General features: G+C 45.8%; 2 protein-coding genes across 34 annotated transcripts in view; both read right to left on the reverse strand.

The window, feature by feature from the left end:
- Positions 1-3503: 3503 nt before the first annotated feature.
- Positions 3504-18214, reverse strand: LOC120808944 (zinc finger protein aebp2). Of its 5 annotated transcripts, none has more exons than XM_040162317.2 (10): positions 17626-18213; positions 16636-16846; positions 15903-16010; positions 15583-15769; positions 14291-14415; positions 10605-10672; positions 6273-6386; positions 6096-6121; positions 5278-5307; positions 3504-4227 (listed from the first exon to the last, which is right to left on the reverse strand). In XM_040162317.2, the coding sequence occupies exons 1-9, from the start codon at positions 18144-18146 to the stop codon at positions 5285-5287; spliced, it is 1383 nt and encodes a 460-aa protein (XP_040018251.2). In that variant the 5' UTR covers positions 18147-18213; the 3' UTR covers positions 3504-4227; positions 5278-5284. The 5 variants fall into 5 exon arrangements, with proteins under 5 accessions (XP_040018251.2, XP_040018250.2, XP_077939011.1 ...); XM_040162316.2 differs by having other exon boundaries at positions 6071-6121; XM_078082885.1 differs by lacking the exon at positions 6096-6121 and having other exon boundaries at positions 16636-16840; positions 17626-18214.
- Positions 18215-18718: 504 nt separating this feature from the next.
- Positions 18719-20329, reverse strand: part of LOC120808943 (pleckstrin homology domain-containing family A member 5) — a 56305-nt gene continuing 54694 nt past the window's right edge. For 23 of the 29 annotated variants that reach the window (XM_078082880.1, XM_078082876.1, XM_078082870.1 and 20 more), the window contains one exon: positions 18719-19814. In XM_078082880.1, coding sequence (XP_077939006.1) covers positions 19780-19814 — 35 coding nt within the window. In that variant the 3' untranslated portion in view covers positions 18719-19779. The remainder of the gene's footprint in view (positions 19815-20329) is intronic. The other 6 variants (XM_078082879.1, XM_078082877.1, XM_078082871.1 and 3 more) reach the window with 1 other exon arrangement.

Here is a 20329-nt window from a genome sequence, read left to right on the forward strand (position 1 = left end):
AATACCAATACGTGTCAGTACTTGACACAACGGAGGGAGCGTGAGGAGCGAGACAGTTGGCTGAGGGGTGACGGGACAAACAGTCACAGGACAGCAACCCCCCCGAGGGTCCATTACTACAGAGAGAGGGAGCTAGGTTAGCCGTCTCACTCTCTTTTTACTAAGCTAAGATAATTGCCTCTTGACCTCAGCTCCCTACCTAATGCACAGAAATAAGAGGGAGATCTAATCTCCTTCTTTGGCCCGCAGATGAACCCGACCCTTGAGCAAAGGAGCATTACGGCCTTTTGAGTTGACATTTGGCAGCAGAGTTCAAATAACTCCCACGACCGTTTTATTAAATTCAGGAACAAAACCAAAAAGGAGATAAAAAAAAAAAAAAGCAAAGGAAACAATGTAACCAAGCGGCTAGCGGGGCCCGAGAGCACGACGACAGGAGCGAGATGGAAGACAGCTGGAAGATGTTTAGACAGGATCAGATCGTTGTGTTGACAGGAGGGTTCAACAGTCAAGGCCACTTAAGGACATAATATTGACCGCTTCTCCACGCAGGCCGCCCTAATTTAATGGTCCAAAGCTGTCAAAATCTAGTTGTGCACAATGCTTAAACAAAGGAGTAACCCATCGGAATGAATACTGCCAGGAGACGAAGCTACGCATGAACAGTTATGACACAGCGCAGACTTGCAGCATATCAAATGGACTTGAAAGAAAAACCCAGAGAGAGAGAGAGGCCCCTCAATAAAAAGCCTATAAGGGCTTCCCACTGGAGCCGAACAATCAGAAACATGGAGGAAACCCAATTGAAAGGTCGACAAGAAGAAGAGATGTGCAGTGTACAAATACTCGTGCAGCTATGCGCTTGTCCTCTTTCTTGCTGACAAGCACCATGTGTAAACTTGCTGCAGGTCCAGGCAAAAAGCCTTAAACGGGTGGATGTCACACTGACGCACGGGACACCGCCAATGTGATCAAAGCTCCATGTTGTTGATGAAAATAAAAGCATTCAACCAGAAGCATATGTAAATATCTGAGCTGAAGTATTCAGCCATCTATGTACAGTGGGGAAGAACAAGAATCTGTAATTTGTATCATAGGTACAAAAATCCAGAAAATCTCACTGTATGATTTAAAAAATATATATATTTAGCATAACTTACTTTCTCTGCAATTTTAGAAACATTTTGGTGGATTCTGAGCAGCAGCTCATTGTTTTTCCCCTCACGCAGTCAGAGATGCGTGTAGCCAGGGAGAGAGGATTTTGCGCACAAGGAGAAACTGATGGATGGTTCCTATGGAAGAGTCTCAGGTTTGAGTGGACCAAACATTCATGTGGACACCGAGTGCAGACACATTGTCTCACATGAGTAATAACCGGCTTAAAAAGGTTCACTTCACAGTACAGAATGTGCTTCCATTACTAGTGGAACGGCCAAATATGCCAATAAATTCACATTGAAAATTGAATCGGAAACAAAAGAAGAATAAAACTTTTGCGATTTTCCGGTGAGATAGCGGCGAAGGCATTGGTCTCATACGTGGAAGAGGAGGAGCTCTAGGAGGGAAACTCGTGAAAAGCTCATGGATTAGAGAAACAGACACCACGACGAGGTAGAGACCGACGGACGGGCTGGGGCGGGACTAGGTTCTGCACCGCCACCGTTTCTATCAATCACTCTGTTTGTCCAACTGGCGTCCCTTCTGAGGTCACGGCGTCCAACCAACCTCGGTACCGTCGGTTGGAAGGAGAACGAAGCCGTCAAGAGAACGTGAATAAACTCAATCCGACAGAAAGGGTTAAGGAACCTTGAAAGGCCTCCAAAGTTGGATCTATCAATTATGTATTTGATGTGAAATTGATTTTAAGTTTATAAAAGAAAATTAACAAATATCTGCAGATTTAAATGAGGAAATAAAGCGGTTCATGAAAAGAAAAGAATACAACTGGTAACAGTAGTTCACAGAGTAACAGCAAAACAAAGAACGCTCTTTGCTCGACTCGATCAACTCTCGATAGATGTCTTTGAATTTTGAAACCACAGCTGTCAAAAACCATAACTGCTCGACAATCCTGGAAAAAAAAAACCCAAGAGCAGGTAATGTTTCATACAACTATAAAATAGAAAGAGCTCTCAAAAGACAAGAGCACACCAAGGAGAATACATCACAATCATGCACCAAAAGGAGCCGGCTGTCCTCCTCCGAGACATCGATCAATATATCGGAGGAGGCGCTGCAGACGTGGCCTACGTCTTTGTCACAGCCAAACGGGCGGCAGCTGATTAATCGAGCGCCGTCCACAGAACTGTGGGAATGTTTTTCCCTCCCCGATACAAGAAAACCGGCCCATTCAACTATGACTCATGAGTACCGGAGTTTTTGTAAATAACGTGTACACTCTCACCTCACAGTGCACGCTTATCATTGACAACTTCCTGCTCACCGATAGCATTGAATCTGTGATTCTGTGAGAAGTCCAGCGCTCGGCTTATAAAACCGCGAGAAAGAAATAAGCGTGTGTGAAATGGAACAAGTAAAAACGTTGAGCGGTGTTATGGACTTTTTAATGTGTTTTGCTTCATCGTGCAGTCAGATGCTGAATGACCCGAATCATGACATTCTCTGCAGACTCCATATTTGAATCACAGCTGCAGGAGAGAAATATGTAGCAAGTAGGTTACAAAATACAGCAGTTTGGAAAAGGGTTTGAAATAGGTATAAAAGGCCTAATGGTATTGCCACATGGCTTGTTGGCCTTGCATCCTGTTTTTACTGGACATTTATTTCATACTTTGACTAGGAGCATATGTTCATACATATAAAATGTTGGCTTGTCTATTGCCCCATGAAAAAAAGAAAGAAATCGTTGGCAAACATTTGTATGTCAGTACAGTGAAAAATAAACTGGAATATTTTCCTTATTCGTTATTGTGTTTTTAATCCACTTTAAGCCAGCACCAGTTTTGTTTTTAAAAAGACCATATTTGCTGACACATGCAGAAGTCTACAATTGACTGTGATGCAAGTCGGGCTGATGCTGGCCTCGTTGTAATGACCCCAATATGTGTTGCCTGCAAATCATGGACTCATCTCATCAATCTGACACAAAACAGAGAAGGACATAAAACCAAAAAGCGCACAAACACAACAGGGGGGCCAACAAAACATTCAGTGCTTCCCCCGCAACAAAAGAATGGAACACCCGAAGGCCTCGTTATAGTGTTGCACGCTGCACGAGTCCCAACTCCCCATAAAAAGTGCATGAGACACTGAGCCACATTGCAGAAGACCTCCTCCTGAACTCCCGTTTTCTCCGCAGCCATGTTCGCGAACAGCTGAGGCCAGCGGGGGGCAGAACCCCCCGCTGGCCTCAGCGGTTACCCGGCCAGTCCCTCCGACGCACACGCAAAGAAGTCACGTTCACACGGCCGAGGGCGCGTCGCGCCTTTCTGCCGCGCAAACACCGCGCATCCTCGTCCACCCGTGCGAACAACGTACATCTGTCGTTTCCCTCTTTTTTTATTGCAGAGCATTCCATCACACACAGTAAAAAACAAGCTTTTGTGTGCTTAAAGAGCAGTAACATAAATGTATCACAACAACTATAATATACGCGGTTTATGTTACTTGGGGAAGAACATTAACTGTTGTGATTTACACTTTGAGTGCTTGATATGTTAATCACATCCATGCTGCCTAAGATTCAGATTGTGCCGTGCACAACCCCCCTCTTCATTAATGTCATTACTACGGGTAAAAGTACTGCGTTCTGTAGGTATAAATAGGATCATCTAAAGACTTCTTTCATGTACAGCTTAGTTACGACCATAAATTTCCAAATAGGCCTAAAAGTGACAGGAAACAGATCACAGTAAATACGGCACCGTTCAAAAACCTTCACATTACATCAGCATTTGGCATGGTACAAAAATAAATTACGAAACAGCATAAATAGTTGACACAAAAACAGTATTAACAATATTTTCAGTTTGGTGCCTGTTAAAAAAAAAAAACAACAACAAAAAAAAAGTTCACATTCACACAAACTCTTTTTAAAAGGTTGTTAGTCCCATCTTTCTACCGCAGTTGGTCACATAAACAAAACCAAAGTTTTCCTTTCCTTTCAATCGTCCCTTCGCTCAGCGGAGACGGCAGGGAGAGCGTCCCGTCCCATGTAGGCGAGCCTCCTATGAGCGAGTACCAAGTCCACGGATGAGTCCTCACTGGCTGAGCAGGGAGACACAGAGAGGGACAGAATGAGTCGTTCTCCATGTGTCAGGAGAAGGATCACAGTCAGAGGAGTGGGCTTCATGCTGGGTGTACACACACACACACACACACACACACACACTACGTGGTGGATTTCAGCACTTTAGCTGCACTCGACAACTGAGGTCAATTAATGGAATAATGAACGATGGCCAAATATGACCTCGTTTACGAGCCAGGCGCCCACGGTCACGCCTCCCAACTTGCCCGTTTCCCAATTAACTGGCGTCACGGTACGTAGGGAGCAAGAAACCGTGGGCGATAAGTAACGATCTACGAGGACGTTTCCCCACAGTGGAGCCGGAGCCACGAGGAACTCTGCAGATGCTCCATTATTACCGTGGCGTCGAGGCTCCATTAGAGCAAAGAACAAGACGAGGTACAGCATGTTCAGAGAGAATAGTAACATGACAGTTGAGCGTCATTATGCAACAATCGTGCTGCAGCTCTGTGTGGCCTGCATACACAGAGTGACACACTGTGAGGTTACAAAAGCTGTGCACGACTTGTTGATAAAAAAGAGGCGATGCTGTGACAACATTGCATCACACAGCTATCTTTGATGCCTCAGTCTCCCCTTCCTGTTCATCCAGGGACAACGCAAAGAAAGTTAATTTGAATTTTAAAAAATGTACATCCAAAAAGGAATTTAAGAGAAAAAAAAAAGAATCCAGGGGGAAATAACCACAAAAGGCTAAGAGATTTTAGCTGATTAATAGTTCAAATCCTGTATTGGGTATTTGTGGTAGCAAAACAGAAAGGTATGATTTGTTTACACAACACAGTAGATATTCTGTACTTTATATTCTGCATTTCTTCTATCTATAACCTGGTGAAATAACTTGCCCTCTAAATTGTTTGCTGTGAGCTACTACAGGACTGTGAAACATGAGAATCAGAAACACACACAGCTGTACTGTGCCACCAATATCTATACCCCAAAAGACCTCTGAGTGAGTGGAAATCATTAAATACATTCAACTCTATTAATGAACTCCATCAGCTTACCTGCTCTTCAGCCGCTTTTGAGGAAGCGCTCTGAAAAGAAAGGAAAGGTTTGTGAGGCGGCCGGGGCGGAAAAACTTCTGCCCGCGTGATCGTGTGTTAAGAGCCGATTTCAGTCCAGCAGGACTTGTGACAAAAGCGCGAGAATCTCAAAGTGGAAACGTTGAAAATCCTGGGCGGCAACTACGTCAGTCTCTTCCTGCTCCCAAACACCCCCCCCAGTTGCGTGCGAAGGGGTTCTAACGCCACAACAACATTGACATGAACTGTGTGCGGACGGTTACATTCAAATAGGAAACCACAGTCCGGCAGCAGCACCTGAAGTTACTGGACCTCCGGGTCCAATTAAAATCAGCCGCACTGCGTGCTGATCAGCACCCTCGGGAGGCATATCTCTCTGGCGAGATGACCACTCTTGTTATTTTAGGCACATTGTTCAGGATTCATTTTCAGCCTTTTATGGTGCATCATGAAAGCTAACCTTGTTCTTTTTTCATCTCATGGATGAGTGGAACAAGTCTGCACATGATTTAAATAACATCACGGTTAATGTTGAGTGGAACGCGACGCACTTGAAGAGGGAGGATTGCATCACTTGGAGAAATCGCATGAGGAAAGAGAATATATTTTTGTCCTGGTTTCTACTATAAGTGTATAAGTGCTTAAACATCTTCTTGGTTTTTGGGGTTTGTGAAGTTTTGCACCTGCCGATGACGTACCGAATCTGGTTGAACAGTTTAAAATGTTTCTCTGATCTTGCGCACACACACGCGCACAAACACACACACACACACACCTCTGCAGGAGCCGTTTTGACGTACTTGATGAAATCAGGAGTTGGTGCCACCTGGTGGTACAAAGGGCAAACATTTACACATGGGTAACATGTGTTTGCCTGACACAAGACGCATCTGCAGCAGTGACCCGTGAGGGTGTGTGTGTGTGTATGTGTGTGTGTGCATGCACGTGTTCAAAGAGGCCACTGTTCACACACTCACCTATAGATGTTTGGGTCGAGCAGCATGGCAGCGTCCTGCGGCAACTGGGATAAGTGCACCACTTTAGACTTCAGCTGAGATCGCTCCGTTTCATTCACCCATACGTCGGGCAGTCTGTAGGACACACACACACACACACACACACACAACGTGTGGTCAGGGTTGAAGCTCTAAGAAGAAAGAGGGAGAGAAAGGGGGGAGGAGTGGGTGTAAGGATGAATGGAACAGGGTGAGAGGGATGGACAAAGAGCCTCATTGAGTCCAGCGCACATGTTAACACCTTCCATGTTTCCATAAGTAACGAACCAAAGCGCGATGCCGTCAAGGCCATGTGTGTGTGCACAGACGTGTACACACACACACACACACACACCCCCCTGCTGTTAATTAGAACTTGTACACTAGATCCTCAACGTCTACAATGAGAACAGCTTGATCTTTACAGCTCTTCAAAGTCAAGATGGTCACACACAAACCCCTCCCACCCCCCACACTGCTGCTCAGCGGACCCCCGACTGTACCCAACGCAGTGTGAATCCCCCCCCCCCTCCCCCCCGTGAAGGAAGGGAGCGTGCGAGCATGTGGCATGGCGAGTCGAGGTGCAGCAGAAACAAAGAGCTTCGCAAGTCGACTGCGCCTCCCCTCCCTCCTCCAGCCTCCGTCTCCGTCTCCGCCCCCGACATTCCCCCCGTCACTATGTGCGTCATCACAGGAGCCCCCAGAGATGCAGACACACACGCACACACACACACATACTCGGTGCAGGCGGCAGTTAGAAAACGGGCAGCCACCCAGCCCAAATCACTCATTCACGTGCCTCGTCAGCCTGCTGGGTAGGATGCAGTCCTCCTAAATTCCACAACATCCCACCTGAGTAAGTTTAGTTTATTCATAAAGAAAGTGGAGAAAAAAAAAAGAAAAGAAACATATGAGCGAGAGAAAAAAAAATAGGGTAAAGGTTTTCTAAATCTGGTTTAGAAAAAAAATCTAAAATGAAGTAACGTGCTCACCAAAATGTGTGGATTTTAAAAAACAAACATTATTGTTATGGTAAAAGTGTCTCCGTCCCCTTTAATGTTTGCCATGGAAGTAAGAGGGTTTGAGAAGAGGCAGGGACGAGACAAGGAACAGTTCCCTTCAAAGCAGCATTAAAGTTTAGGCTGGTCCTGAGTTAGTGTCCTGGTGCAACCCAAACATCGAATGACAGAAGACCCGCTGAGTGTTTAGAACTATAACACACACACACACACACACACACACACACACACACACACACACCAGAATGAAGCAGAGTCCTCCAGCCCGGATTGATGGCTGGCTGTGGGCCTTCGAGCTCCCAGTGCAATAAGTCCGTAACAGGGCAACAGAGTCGAGGTTAAATGACTAACGCAGTGAAATTTATTAGGACCAGTATGAAGGACTTTAGGTGTTCAATGACCTTGTGAAGTGCAGTATCTGCTTAATCCACAATAATACGCTTTTCTTTTAAAAAGTAAATTGGTTGTAAGTAAATTGGTTGCTCCTCAGAGTGATGTAAACACACGCCTCTCACTTACACACTTACTTATTGTGTAGTATTCATTTATTAGATTGCTGTGCTAATTGTCATCGAGCCATAACTCTCCCAGTTGACCATCGCATATTAACCTCACATCTTGATTGGGTTCAGGCCATAAAACCAAGGTAAGAGCCATATATCATTTGGCAAATGATACGTTTGATGGATGTCTATGTTTATATGACGCTTTGACCCCGATAGGAAGATTGTTTTATTACTACCAGTGAAAAGCAGTGGTTCCATAACTGTAAACTTTACTACATCTATAAACTAAAGACAAACATCAAAGTGCAGCTTTCTTCATTTTATTCTCTGGAGCAGACGTGCAACCGTTGATGATGCAGAACAAAAATGGAGCCGGCGCTCCCGATGCACCCAGTCATTGCCCCCCCCCTCGATCCAAGATGTGCAGAAACAGCAAGCGCCTCGTTCACAGCGTGAGCGGGGATCCTTCATCAATAACTCTGCACCAAGAGTCAGTGTTTTTGCCCATTTAATTCGACAAAGTTCCCCCTTGGGGGAGTTTGGGTTTATATTCCAAATGCGTGTGATAGAAGAAAGTCACACAATAGAGTTTGTGGCACTTTTCCCCCCCAACGTGGCCACAAAAGGCGGTTGTACTTGTGTCCATTTCAAACAGGTCTTATTCGTTTTTACTAAAGGCCTTGTTTGTCTTTAGAACATGACAAAGAAGCTAACAAAAGGTCTCTCGTGATTGAAAAGCACCGTGTTGTCGGTACAGAAACAATGTGCCAGCATGCATCCGGGGGCACCGGCTGTGTGTTTGTTTTTCGCAGCATTCAACAGCGTGTCGGGGAACCCGTTCAGCCATCCGTCAGAGATTAGACAGCAGTTATGCTTCTCTTCCTCGCTTTCTCAGCCCCCCCACTCCACTCTTCCTCCTTAGCGCGCCGCTGGTGGTTCTTGTTCAGAATGGTTTATGCTGATCAGTGTCTCGTTCATCCAAATGGAGTGGATGAGTCTCGGTAGGTGAATAGTTTGCTCCAACATTCACTTTCTGGGACGCACGCGTGTTTGTGAGTGAGAGAGCGCCTTGATGTTGGCCGTGGCCTTCAGGGTCGTGACCCTGGATGTCTGACTAAATGACCAGTACATTTATGGTCAGCTACAGAAGACATTATATTGAGCCAAAGGCTAAACATTAACTCGTGTAAACAGACACTCGTTACCGACCGCCCCCATTCTGAACCGCTTACAGGACGCTAGATCCCTTCCCTGAGCAGCGATCCGATGCCTGGAAAGCTTTGGACTTCTGGGAAATTTCAGAAATAACTAATCTGTACCTGGACGGGTCTTTTCACTTCCATTACGCCTGTGATGTGCAGCTTCAGCATTTCCTCCCTAATTTAATCTCATCAGCATTTATCTGTCAGGTGATAATAACCCTCACAGATAAAGTAAGACATTGTGTGTTCTTTCACCATCCCTCTGTGGAAGGATTATGTTCATGCTCATTAATTACGGTCTTGCTCGAGAGCAAGAATCACGAGCATTGTAGTAAAAAAGTAATCTCACTCCCGTTTTCCATCTTTGATCCTCATCCTTCACTCGGTTTTCATTTCTCTCTCCCACAGCCATCTTCCTCCAACTTCCATCCCTCACCTCCGACCGTTTTCTGTCTCCCCCATTCCGCCTCTCTCCGCCTCTGAGTCTCAGGATCAATCTCCATCTGCGTCTCTCTGTTTGGAATTAATCTGCGGAGTCTTTCCTGATCACCGGAGTTCATCCGTCTCTTCTTTCCCCCTTTCTCTCATTAGTTCCCAATGCACAAGATTAAACTCCCACATGCGGGGCGAGGAGGAGACATCAGAGGTGGATGAGAGAGGGGAAGACGAAGGACTGGGAGAACCATGTTCGTCGGAAGCTGTCAGCTGCGATCTGCTTCATCATGCGTCATCTGGGTTTCGCTTCCCGGCGCCGACTTCCCAAGATCCCTTTTCCTCTTTGTTGTCAATCGTCTTCTTTGTCTCATTTGACCCTTGTCCCTCCCCCTGCTCCTCCTCCTCCTCCTCACCTTTCCTCTCCTCTCTCTTTTGTTCCCCTTCTCCCCGATGATACTCACAGGCCCGGCAGTGGAAGCCTTTAATGAGCGTGTGGGCCGTTCGGTGGGAGCTTCCCCCGAGCAGGAATCCTGCTGAATGTTACGGCGTCCGCCAACGTTAATCTCTCTCTCTCTATGACACAAACCCATTTACAAAAGCACTTCTCAAACCTCCTCGATCTTCTGCCAAACGCTTAAGGGGCTTAAGTTGTGCCGAGGTTTACCTTCCCCTACCACGGAAGCCACAAAAATAATAATCATTCACGGACCCTTTGCGGATGAATTGATGAGGACTAAAAGGGGACCTGGGGTCCCGGCACCAAGAGCTCTCCACTAAAAGTATTGGATCGTCATACAGAGGTAGGATTGTGAGGATTTATAGCGAGTTGTAAAGGAAGACCACCACGTCGAGTGCACGAGTGGATGGAGATAGAATACATGTAGGGTTGTTAACTAAACCAATGCTGCTCAAAAAGGAAATGTTTGCGTGAAAGAGGAAGACTTCACTGATTGGTAGATAACTTCTAAAATATCCCTGATTCTATTAGAATGTTGACGGACACATAATGCGAACAAAGCCTTTAGCTCCACATGCAGAACAGTGTTTCAAATAAAAGGGACCATGTACATTTCAAACACGCATGTCAACATTTGAGGGACTACGCAGCTCATTACATTATATTATTTTTTAAATTCTATCCACTTTACTCACATGTCCTCAGGTGTCCAATGTAGGAGGACCTTCACCTTGCCGGACCCCTCTTTCCTTTTGGCCACCACCTGCACAAAGATAACGAAGCAAACGCACACGCTGAGCGATAGAGAGACACGGCGAGCGCTGCGGTCCAGGTCCAGTCTCCGCTGTGCGGCGCACGCGTAGCCGAGTGACCTCTAACCGTCACCAGAATAACCACAACAAACAGACCAACGTAGGATCCGACCTCCATCATGGTTCATTCAGAGACGGGGAAGCGTCACAAAACACGTGGGGTTTTTTTTTTGGCTGCGGTCTCTTTCTCTCCCGTCTGCCGAGAGCCGGCTTCAAAGACGTGCCCCCCCCCCCCCGACCCGGGCCCCGTCTCTCTGACGAGTGATGAGGCCACGCGGGTGACACAGTGTCGGATCGCTACACCAATAAGCAATGCGAGAGCTGGGCGAGATGGAGAGGTTTCCAAAGCGGGTCCACGTTACGCTACGAGTTCATTTCAGTGTTCTGCCAACAGGACCTTCTTTCTTCTTGTGAAAATACAGTTGAGACAATACGCAATTTCCTAAATAGTCGGCCCCTTTCATGTATAACATTTCATCCATCTTGCTGTGTTGGTTTATAGTAAAAAAAACGGTGTGGAATTTGCAGAAATATTCTCGGAAGGGGAAAGTAAAGCTGGAAAAATAACCAGGAGTGTAAAAAATAGCCGGAGACGACGTTTTGCGTCACTGGGCTCGTTTTTGTCAGGAATGTCTATTTTTAGGAGACGGAGTGAGCTCACGTGTGAAGAACTTCTCCTACGCACATGAATATCTGGAATCCTTTCTGGCACTCAGGGGAACGGCCGCAGCATTGATGGAAACTGGTTTGAGGACCGGGGGGACGGGGCTTCACAGAGAGGAGGGGACACACACACACACACACACACACACACACACACACACACAACTACAATCACTCATCTTACAACCCTTCTTGTCCTCCCAGACGACATTTATTTATCTTACTTTTATTTATCTCCGTGATCTGACAATCTGGCCTCCTTCCATGGCGCTCCATGTTTTGGTCTGCTGTCGAAGAAAAACACTACGGTATTGGTCTCCTCCGTACTTTCTAAACAGATGTTAGAAAACATCCGCGTTGGAAGCTGCCGTCTGACACAACCAACACATTCAGTTGTCCTTTGATCAACTTTTTGTCAAACGTCTTCTCGGATGTGGTCTTTTCGTTGGTGGCCCCGTGCTTTCGATTATATCTGCAAGAAGATTAGCAAACAGCCGCCAAGTCGTCGTTGCTTCCCGTCTGTGATGCAGCTTTCACGCGGGAAAGAGAAGAAGAAGGTGAAGCAGTGAAAAGGACCCCAGCTCCTCACACCTGAAGAGAAATGCTGCTGATGTGAAATCCGAACCTCACCGAGGACCTTAAAAAGAAATATGGGATTCCTTCAGACGTCAAATAGAGCTGACGCTGTAGTGACGTGCTCTTGTGCCGCTGCACGCTGACGCGCATGTGAACATGTAAGCACGAGGCCGTAGATATATACGAATGTTCATCTGCAGCAGCCTCTCACAAAACAATTTCAACAACAATTAAATTGCCATTAGAGGCCCCTCTCATACTTTTTCAAATCAAACTTAAAAAAATAAAACCTCTTTCCCGGCTTCTCAGAGCATTAGTCTCGCCTCATGAATTCATTTTGTCATTGCATTTGGCTCTTGTTTATCAGCCCAGGCCTTTATCGACTGGCCTCCCACCGGGGCTCAGCAGGCCACTGAAGACCCCCAGAAACAATGTGCCCCCCCCCCTCCCCTCCCCCCTACTGAGGGCACCAGGTTGATGACCACAAGCTCCGGGGTCCGCTCGGACAGGCCGTGACCAAGTACGCGGAGCCCGAAGATGAAGTGGGCGGCATGAAGTGCTTGTGAGCCGAGAGGTCGCGTGCTTTGAGAAAAAAAGAAAAAGAAAAAAAGGATCCATCTTATTCGTCCTAAATGGACTCAAGAGAGGGAGATAAGACGAAGCGGGAGGAAACGGGGAGGGAAGGTTTTAAGGCTCCAAAACAAGGCAAGGTCAATTGCTGAACCCAAGTCGGGGCAGGCCTGCTAAAAAACGTGTGCCTGTCTGGTTTTTGGGTGGGGGGGTGTGGAGGGGAGGAGGTTCAAGCTGTGGATGACGCAGATTGGCGCAATAACATAAATAACCCATCATAAACATAGCTGAGCTGCTCTGGCATGTCAGCAGGCCCACCGGCCAAACTCCACAGGACCCCCACCGCTCCCCTCCGCCACCCCCGGTGGGGGGGGTCCGCTGGGGCCCGGCGGTCTGACGCAGCGCAGCGGTCCTTCTCCACCACAATCCCCCGGGGATTAGAGGAGAGGAGAATTTGTGCCCAACTGGCCAGATCTCCTTCCGATTCCATGACCCTGAACTCCACTTAACCCCCCCCTCCCCCGTATCCTTGTCCTTTCTCACTGAGGCTCCGCCCCCCCCCCCCCCCACCCCAATATGTGGTTAACCTCTTCCAAAGCTTTATCTTCAGTTTCTCCGTTTCTTTCTGCTTTTCTTTCAACGTTCTTGGCTGCTGGGGGGCAGTGGAGGTTGACGGGGAGCAGAAACGAGTTGAAAGGGAGCCGAGAGCAGACGAACGCTGTAGTGAGGACAAAGCCGGTGTCAGCACTCTAATTGCACTTCAACACCAACGGCCCGTTTGTCTGAAGCTGCACATTTTCAGAAATGCTTGAATTATTTGGGGCGGGAAGGGGGTGCAAGGCGATCCATTCGCATGCTGTAAATGTCATGCATGTATTACATGGAGCTCTATTTACGTCACCTGTATGTATGGGTTTTGTTCTTCGGCTACTTTTATTTGCACAAATATATGATTCCAAAGCCAAGCAATATCCAACTGGCGAGGTTATTGTAGTTTTCTTTCACACAAATTACGAAATAGCTCTCATGCAACAGTGGATCCCCTTCTTTGCTCTGCTTTGTTACGCTATTTTGTACACATTTGCCTTATTATGGTGTGTAGTGATATGCGAATATGTCCCTAATTTGATAAATATTATTTACCAAACCTGTGGTTTGCATCGGTTTCCACCGTTGGTGGTCCCTGACTACAGGGAGCGTTCCTGAACGAATACGAGGGGCTGTGCTGAGAATCAGCGGATGATGCCCCTCTCGTCTTTCCACTGCCATGTAGTGATGGGCTGAAACAAGGGCTAGAGCGCCGCCTAGTGGAAGTGCACGAGAAATTTAATTTGTTGAAAAAGAGTCTGCCATTCAAACCAGCGTGCCATGCCAGTTAACCTCCCCCCAATAATGACTCCAACCTTGAAGCCAGTTCAGGGAGAGAACGAGAGTCCTTCACCTGAACAAGCGCCGTTTACAGAATCGCAACACGGAGCCTTGGGGCGATTCTCCAGGTTCACTTCAAGTGCACTCTGCAATGAAGGGAGTGTGATTTTTCAATAGTGAGTCTTTGCCGCCCCCTGCTGTCTGATAATGGAACACCATAAATATAAAGACGTTGACCACGTGTGTGTGTATGCATATATATGTAGTATAGTTTTTGGTTAAGGGGCAAATGCAAGAGCATAATGCCAAAATCTAGAAAAGACAGTTGTCATATTTTAGAATGCATCTGTGCACATCAGCTACTGGAAACACAAAAGCAGTGTAGGACGTACCGTGCTGTTGAAGACCACACTGTGGCCGTTGCCCACACTCTCAATGTGGGTGGACAGGTTAAGGCAGACGGCCCTGTGGCGAATAGCGTCCATGGTTTCGGCATCAAAGAAGTCGTGGGGCCTCGCTGGAGGTGGAAAACACTCACATGAGAGTAAGAAGTAGAAGACGGTAGAACAGACATAACATCAGGGTGCTTCAGCGCACACAATCAGCATCATATTTTGTTGAGAGCCAGAACAATCCGTCTCACATTTTAAATGTTATAATGTTATAACATTGTTTTGTGCTAAAGCCGTGTCTCAAGTGTCCTGTATTTGACCCTGATGTACAAAGAGCAGCATGATACAAAATGTTAGTTTGCAGCTGTGCCCTGAGAAGAGAGGACGGTCGACTCGATCTCATAGAAGCTTCAAAACAAAGGACTTCTGTTCATGGCCTTAGTTCATATCTTATTCGGTACGAAAGTTCCGGATCCACGTTTTACTTTGTGTCAATTAATTATGATTTGCACCGGCCACTGAGGAGGATCTTGTCTGTGTGTGTGTGCTACCCTCAGCTTCACCTGGGTTCTTATGTCAACCTGCTGTGCAGCTTCTCGTAACTGGCACGGAGAATGTCCTTCACATGTGTATAAAAACTCAGCGGTTTTACTGCTCGGGGACGCCATTTCCACAGAGCACCCTGATACGTGCCTGTGTATTTGACCTCCTGCTTGCAAGCAATAAATGGACTTTTTGCAACTTTGATCATTCATCAAGACTCTGTTTTATCAGACAAATCATTCTCTTCTACCGAGCTTTTATTGAAATATTCCACAACACGAGACACCCAGGAGTTTAAAAACGTTTCCAGTTTCCACCTGAATTACAATGTGTAAGTAAAGGACTGTTGTTGTGAGCTGGATTGTTGATGCTGATTTAGTTAAATGACTAATGGTCATCTAAAAAGGAAATTTATTTAAAAGTTATTCTTGGGGAAAACGGTTGGTATTAACTTCAAGTATGCTGTTGCTAATGGACTGAAATATGCAAAAAGAAAAGTCTCTTAATTCATCCATCCATCATCAAACCGCTTATCCTGAAGTCTCTTAATGATAATATAAAAATTCAACTAAAAGAGAAGAAAAGGGAGATTTGCGCAAAAGTGTAAAAAAAAAGGTTATAAAGAAGAAGAAGAAGAGAAAAAAAAGGGGGTTTTCAGAACCCCCGTCCCCCAGGGAAGCCCAGAAGTGTCAGCATCCACATTTTGAAGTGAGGTTAGTTTGAGTGTAAGTAGGCTGTCAGCTACTTACTTTGAGAGCACCTGCGTCTGTTCTTGAGTTTCCTCCTCCTGTTGAGCACAGCTTTGGAGGACGACTCGTCCTTGAGTCTGGACGGGCCGGACATTTTGGAGGAGCTCTGCTGGTTGAAGTGGCTGGGGACGTGGCGAGCTAACCCTCCTTGGGAGGCGAAGCTGGCGTTGCAGCCACCAACCACACACTGCGGCGGAAAAAACACACATTGCATCGCTCGCTCCCAAACACATAAAAGGGAACCAAAATTCTATCTGATTGATACAACTCGATTGTTTACTCAGTATGCTGATACTGCACGTATTACCCTGAATGTTTACCTTGAATGGCTTGTCTCCACTGTGGGTCAGCATGTGTCTCTGGAGCCAGCTTTGACTGGTGGACGGTGTGTTATACACTTTACACCCCTTCCACAGACACACAAACACCTGAGGGAGGCGAGAGACGGACATGAAGAGAGAAGAAAGTGGGGCATGGTTAACAAGACAGCTGTGAGAAGGTTTTTTTTTACTTTTAAGTGTATTTTTATTAATTTCGTCATCTTTGTTTTATCGTTTTTTGGTTCATTTTGTAAAATTTTATCCTGAATGTGCGGGCAAAAAAAACTGTTCATTACATTTGTATTCATACCGTATATTCGGCGTGCGTACTGATTTAATGATGCTGCCAATGTGAAGCTATCAATAACTCACTTCACACACAGAATAAAAAATGAAGGATTTTTTTTGTACCTCTAATGGTATTCAGCCTTTCATAAAAGTTTTATTCATTCATACGTTTTCAAATATCAGTTTCTGACTCGACTCCAATAAAGTGAATCCAATTTCCAGAGTTAAAAACATTGACAAACTCTATCTGAAGAAGTTCAACAGCAACATCTCTTACTCCAGATCATTAAACGAACTCTCACATTTCTTCGGCAGAAGGTCGTTCCAATGCCCTCGGCATATTGAACAAACCCCTTAATAATCAACGGTCAGATGGATGTCTGTCCGGGCTGTCAATGTTAAACTAAAATCATCTTTCTTTGGCTACGTGACCAAGTCCACTGACCCCTCCTCTCTGTCCGTCCACATGAACGCCTCGGATGTGCTCTGCCAGATCAGGACTGCAGTTGAAGGACTGCGGACAGAGGTCCCAGCAGCAGGGGAAGGCCACGGCCTTGGTCCCGGTGGAGCTGACACTGCCCTGTCCGTTCATCATAGCGGGGGTGGAGCGCCCACTGGACATTGTGCTCTCCATCTCCATCAGGGTGCTGCTGATACTTAGAGAGGAGGGAGAGAGAGAGACACCATGCGATTGTTGTAAAAACACGGGCGCAAAGGCCGTCCAGGAGTATCTTCGCAGCTTCGATCGGGCTCCGCCGAGAACAAGTGCAGATGTTTCAAGCCACATTAAATAGTAACTGTACATCAAAAACCGTTGGGCTGCAGCTGATTTTCCATGCATGCCATATTCATCACACGTCAAATCAATTCAATTGTGGTATTCAAAGTTCCGAGGACTAGATTATTAACTTGCTGCGCTTTCAACATCACATAAGGGCTCAGGAGCATCACTCATTCGATAACGCACTATTACTGCGAGTGGCTATAGTCCAACGTTTTGGTTTGTCAATTCATTAATGGGATCGTAGAATTACCTTTTAATAAATGGGATTTTCCTTGTTTTGATTTGTGATTTCAATTTCAACAAGTTTGGAAGCCAATCATGGTCCAATGTGGTAGTTTAGTGTGATGGGAAAGTCTGAAATGACCTCCACACTGACATTTTTGGGGGGATTTTTTCAATTAAAAAGCTTGCACCAGGAGCAGGTTTTCAGATGCACTTATTTAAGGAGTGGACTTTGTTATGATGGCTAAGCCTGGATTGTCCAATGAGGGAGCAGTACAACACCTGTCCGGTCATTATGGTACTCTAGTTCAAGCTAACGTTACATGCAAACATGAGCAGTACAGATGGAAATGGGCGGGATGAAGACATTATGTGGTTTGTAACTTACTGAAGAGTCAGATTTGAGGGCCTCCCCCCCCCCGGACCAACCTGTCCTCTGAGTCCATACGGCTCAACGGCTCCCCATCCGAGGAGGAGATCTCCACACTCGGCCGCCTCTTGTCGTCCAGCTCCCCGCCCCCGCCGCGGGCTTTCTCGCCGTCTTCACAAACCGTTTTGCTTTTCTGGCAGCCGCCTCCTGCGGGTTCCACCTTCGTTTCTTTTAATGCGTTAACGGCAGGGGGTTCCTGTTTTCCTTCCCCCCGTTTTCCCTGTGACTCCATCTTTCGCTCCGGTTCTTCGGGAGCGGCCGTCGCCTCCAGGTTTGCCCGCACGCCGCCGTCTGTCACCGCATCCCGCGGGGCCTTCTCTGCCGCAACCGCGGGCTCCTCTTCGGCGGCCGCCGCGTCTAACGCTTTCATTTTCGGTTCTACGCTACCGCCCGATTCTCCGGTTTCCGGTTCGGTATGGCTCTTATCTTTCTCCCCGCCGTTGCCCTTGTTTGGATCTACGGGCGCTGCGACGTTCTCAACACCGAGAGCGGTGGGTTCTTCTGGACCCGCGGCAGCCATTTCAGCGGCGTAGGTGCCCGTGAGACACTTTCGGTATCGAAATACAACCGAGGCACCGAGAAACGGCGTCACTGAAGGGCGGGGTCGAACCGCGCTGTCTGCACGCTGATTGGTCAGGGGGGCGGAAAAACTGATGGGTTATTTAAACTTTCCATGTGTTTCCGAAAACACACATCTTCTTTTAAATATGGAAGTCTGTGCTACAGTTTAGTTTTAGTATCGGAATGTTAAAGCTGAATTGCCAAATGAGGTAAGTGGGTCTAAAAAGCATTTTTCTCAAAGCCCACAAGATAGTGGGGAAATAATCAATGCTTCCTAGTAGCCATCTATCTTGTTGTACAGCATATTAAAACAGTTCAGTGAATATGTGTAGTATTAATTTTAGTATTAATTAAGTCTTGTAGGGCTCTATGAAATTGAAATTGGCATGATGACGTCTCCAATATATGCAGTTTACAAATACTCTAAATCCAGACTTTTCGGCTGCAGAGTGACTAGAGGGAGCCAAAGCTCTATATTTGAACCTGATATTCTATTCCACTACATTGGATGTCAAAGAACAAAACCCAATCTCTCGTTAAGAACAGCAACATTTATTTCACATGATATAAAACAGATGGGATATGAACATTTTCAAATCAGATTAAGTATGCAACCATGTGCTGGATACATCCCCATCCTGCTGTACCATGTACATTATATACACAGTAAACCTCTGATAATTACACTTTGTACACAGACTCCTGGATCCACAAACAGCTTTTTTTTATTGCTTTTTACATGTGCTAATCTTTTTTTTTTCTCCCCATAGTTCCATAGTCTTCAAACTAACATATCATAAAATAGAACCAAACTTGTTTTTTTCCTTCTCTCAGTTTAAATATAACTTTCAGCAATACAAAAAAAGACAGTATAGAGTGACTTAGACATTCACATATGCGTCGGCAACAATGCAACGGACTCCAGAAGATCCCATCTTTAAATAATTACAACCTAGAAACAGGGGGAATTTACAAATAATACTCATCTGCAGCAATAAAGTGGCTCCTCCTTTCATTATCATCTCTCACAATGACAAATGTTCTTTACAATAAATGGACACATATGACTGGTTGGTTAATGGCCAATTTCTCCAAAAACAAGTGATTAAGTCATTTGTAAACGACTGAGATTAGCTGGTAAATGTAAAATTAGGGGGAAATTTGTTCTTGAAAGCTTTTAGAATAGATTGTGAAACATAAAATGTAGCCGAAACATAAAATGTAGCCGAAACATTTCGTCACAAGACCCTCAGGCTGGTAACAGAACAGACCAATGCGGGCCCACACTCTTACAAGAACCTAATAAAACCATATAAATAATGAAAATATCCTTAAAAACCTTGTAAAAACTTAAAATGGAACTGCAACAATAACAGTTTGGAGCTGTATTCCGAGGCGAGGTGAACAGAAAGGTCGTGGGGGGAAAAGCGTTGGTGGTGGCGCAAGAGCTTAAGACGTCACAGTGAGCGTACAGAAGTCAGAAGTTAAGAACCCACAGTACGAAGTAGGCAGTTTCTCTCTGTAGGCTGCGGCCTTGTGCTGAAATCCTCGGGGAAGCCTTCAGGGGCATCTTTACTCCTCTGCGGTTTCCTTCATGTGTAGGTTTTCACTGAGGCCAGAGCCTGTGCTGTAGAGAGAGAATGTGAGACTTTTTTTTTTTTTTTTTTTTTTAAATGGGGGCAAAAGGTTAAATTATGCTCCGAAAATAATAGCAGACACATGGGATATGTGACGTTGTTTTCCTATATCCTCAGTGGCCACCTGTACATTCTAATGCAACTGTATGACGTCTTTAAAACCTTTGACTAACCTAGAAGATTCAGGTTCTGTTGATCCCTTTCACAAAGGGGTTCGATAAATTCTTTTAGTTAGGGGTGGAGGTGTGCTGGATTATATTCACGACTTTTGTCAAATGTCCCACCCTTATCATGTATGTAAACATATATAAGATATCACGTTAACCTAGTTAATAATTGAATCATTACTTATGTCAACAAAAACTGACCCTTATAAAGTTTGTATTGGCCAATTATACGGCACAAGCAGAGTCATGTGACCAAGAATAAAAAAAAAGAAGAAGCGAGTGGTTCTACAGCAACACAGATCACATGCAAACAGACCCGTCCTTATAATCGGACTCAG

Source organism: Gasterosteus aculeatus, chromosome X, assembly GCF_964276395.1.
Source record: "Gasterosteus aculeatus chromosome X, fGasAcu3.hap1.1, whole genome shotgun sequence".
Classification (NCBI taxonomy): Eukaryota; Metazoa; Chordata; class Actinopteri; order Perciformes; family Gasterosteidae; genus Gasterosteus; species Gasterosteus aculeatus.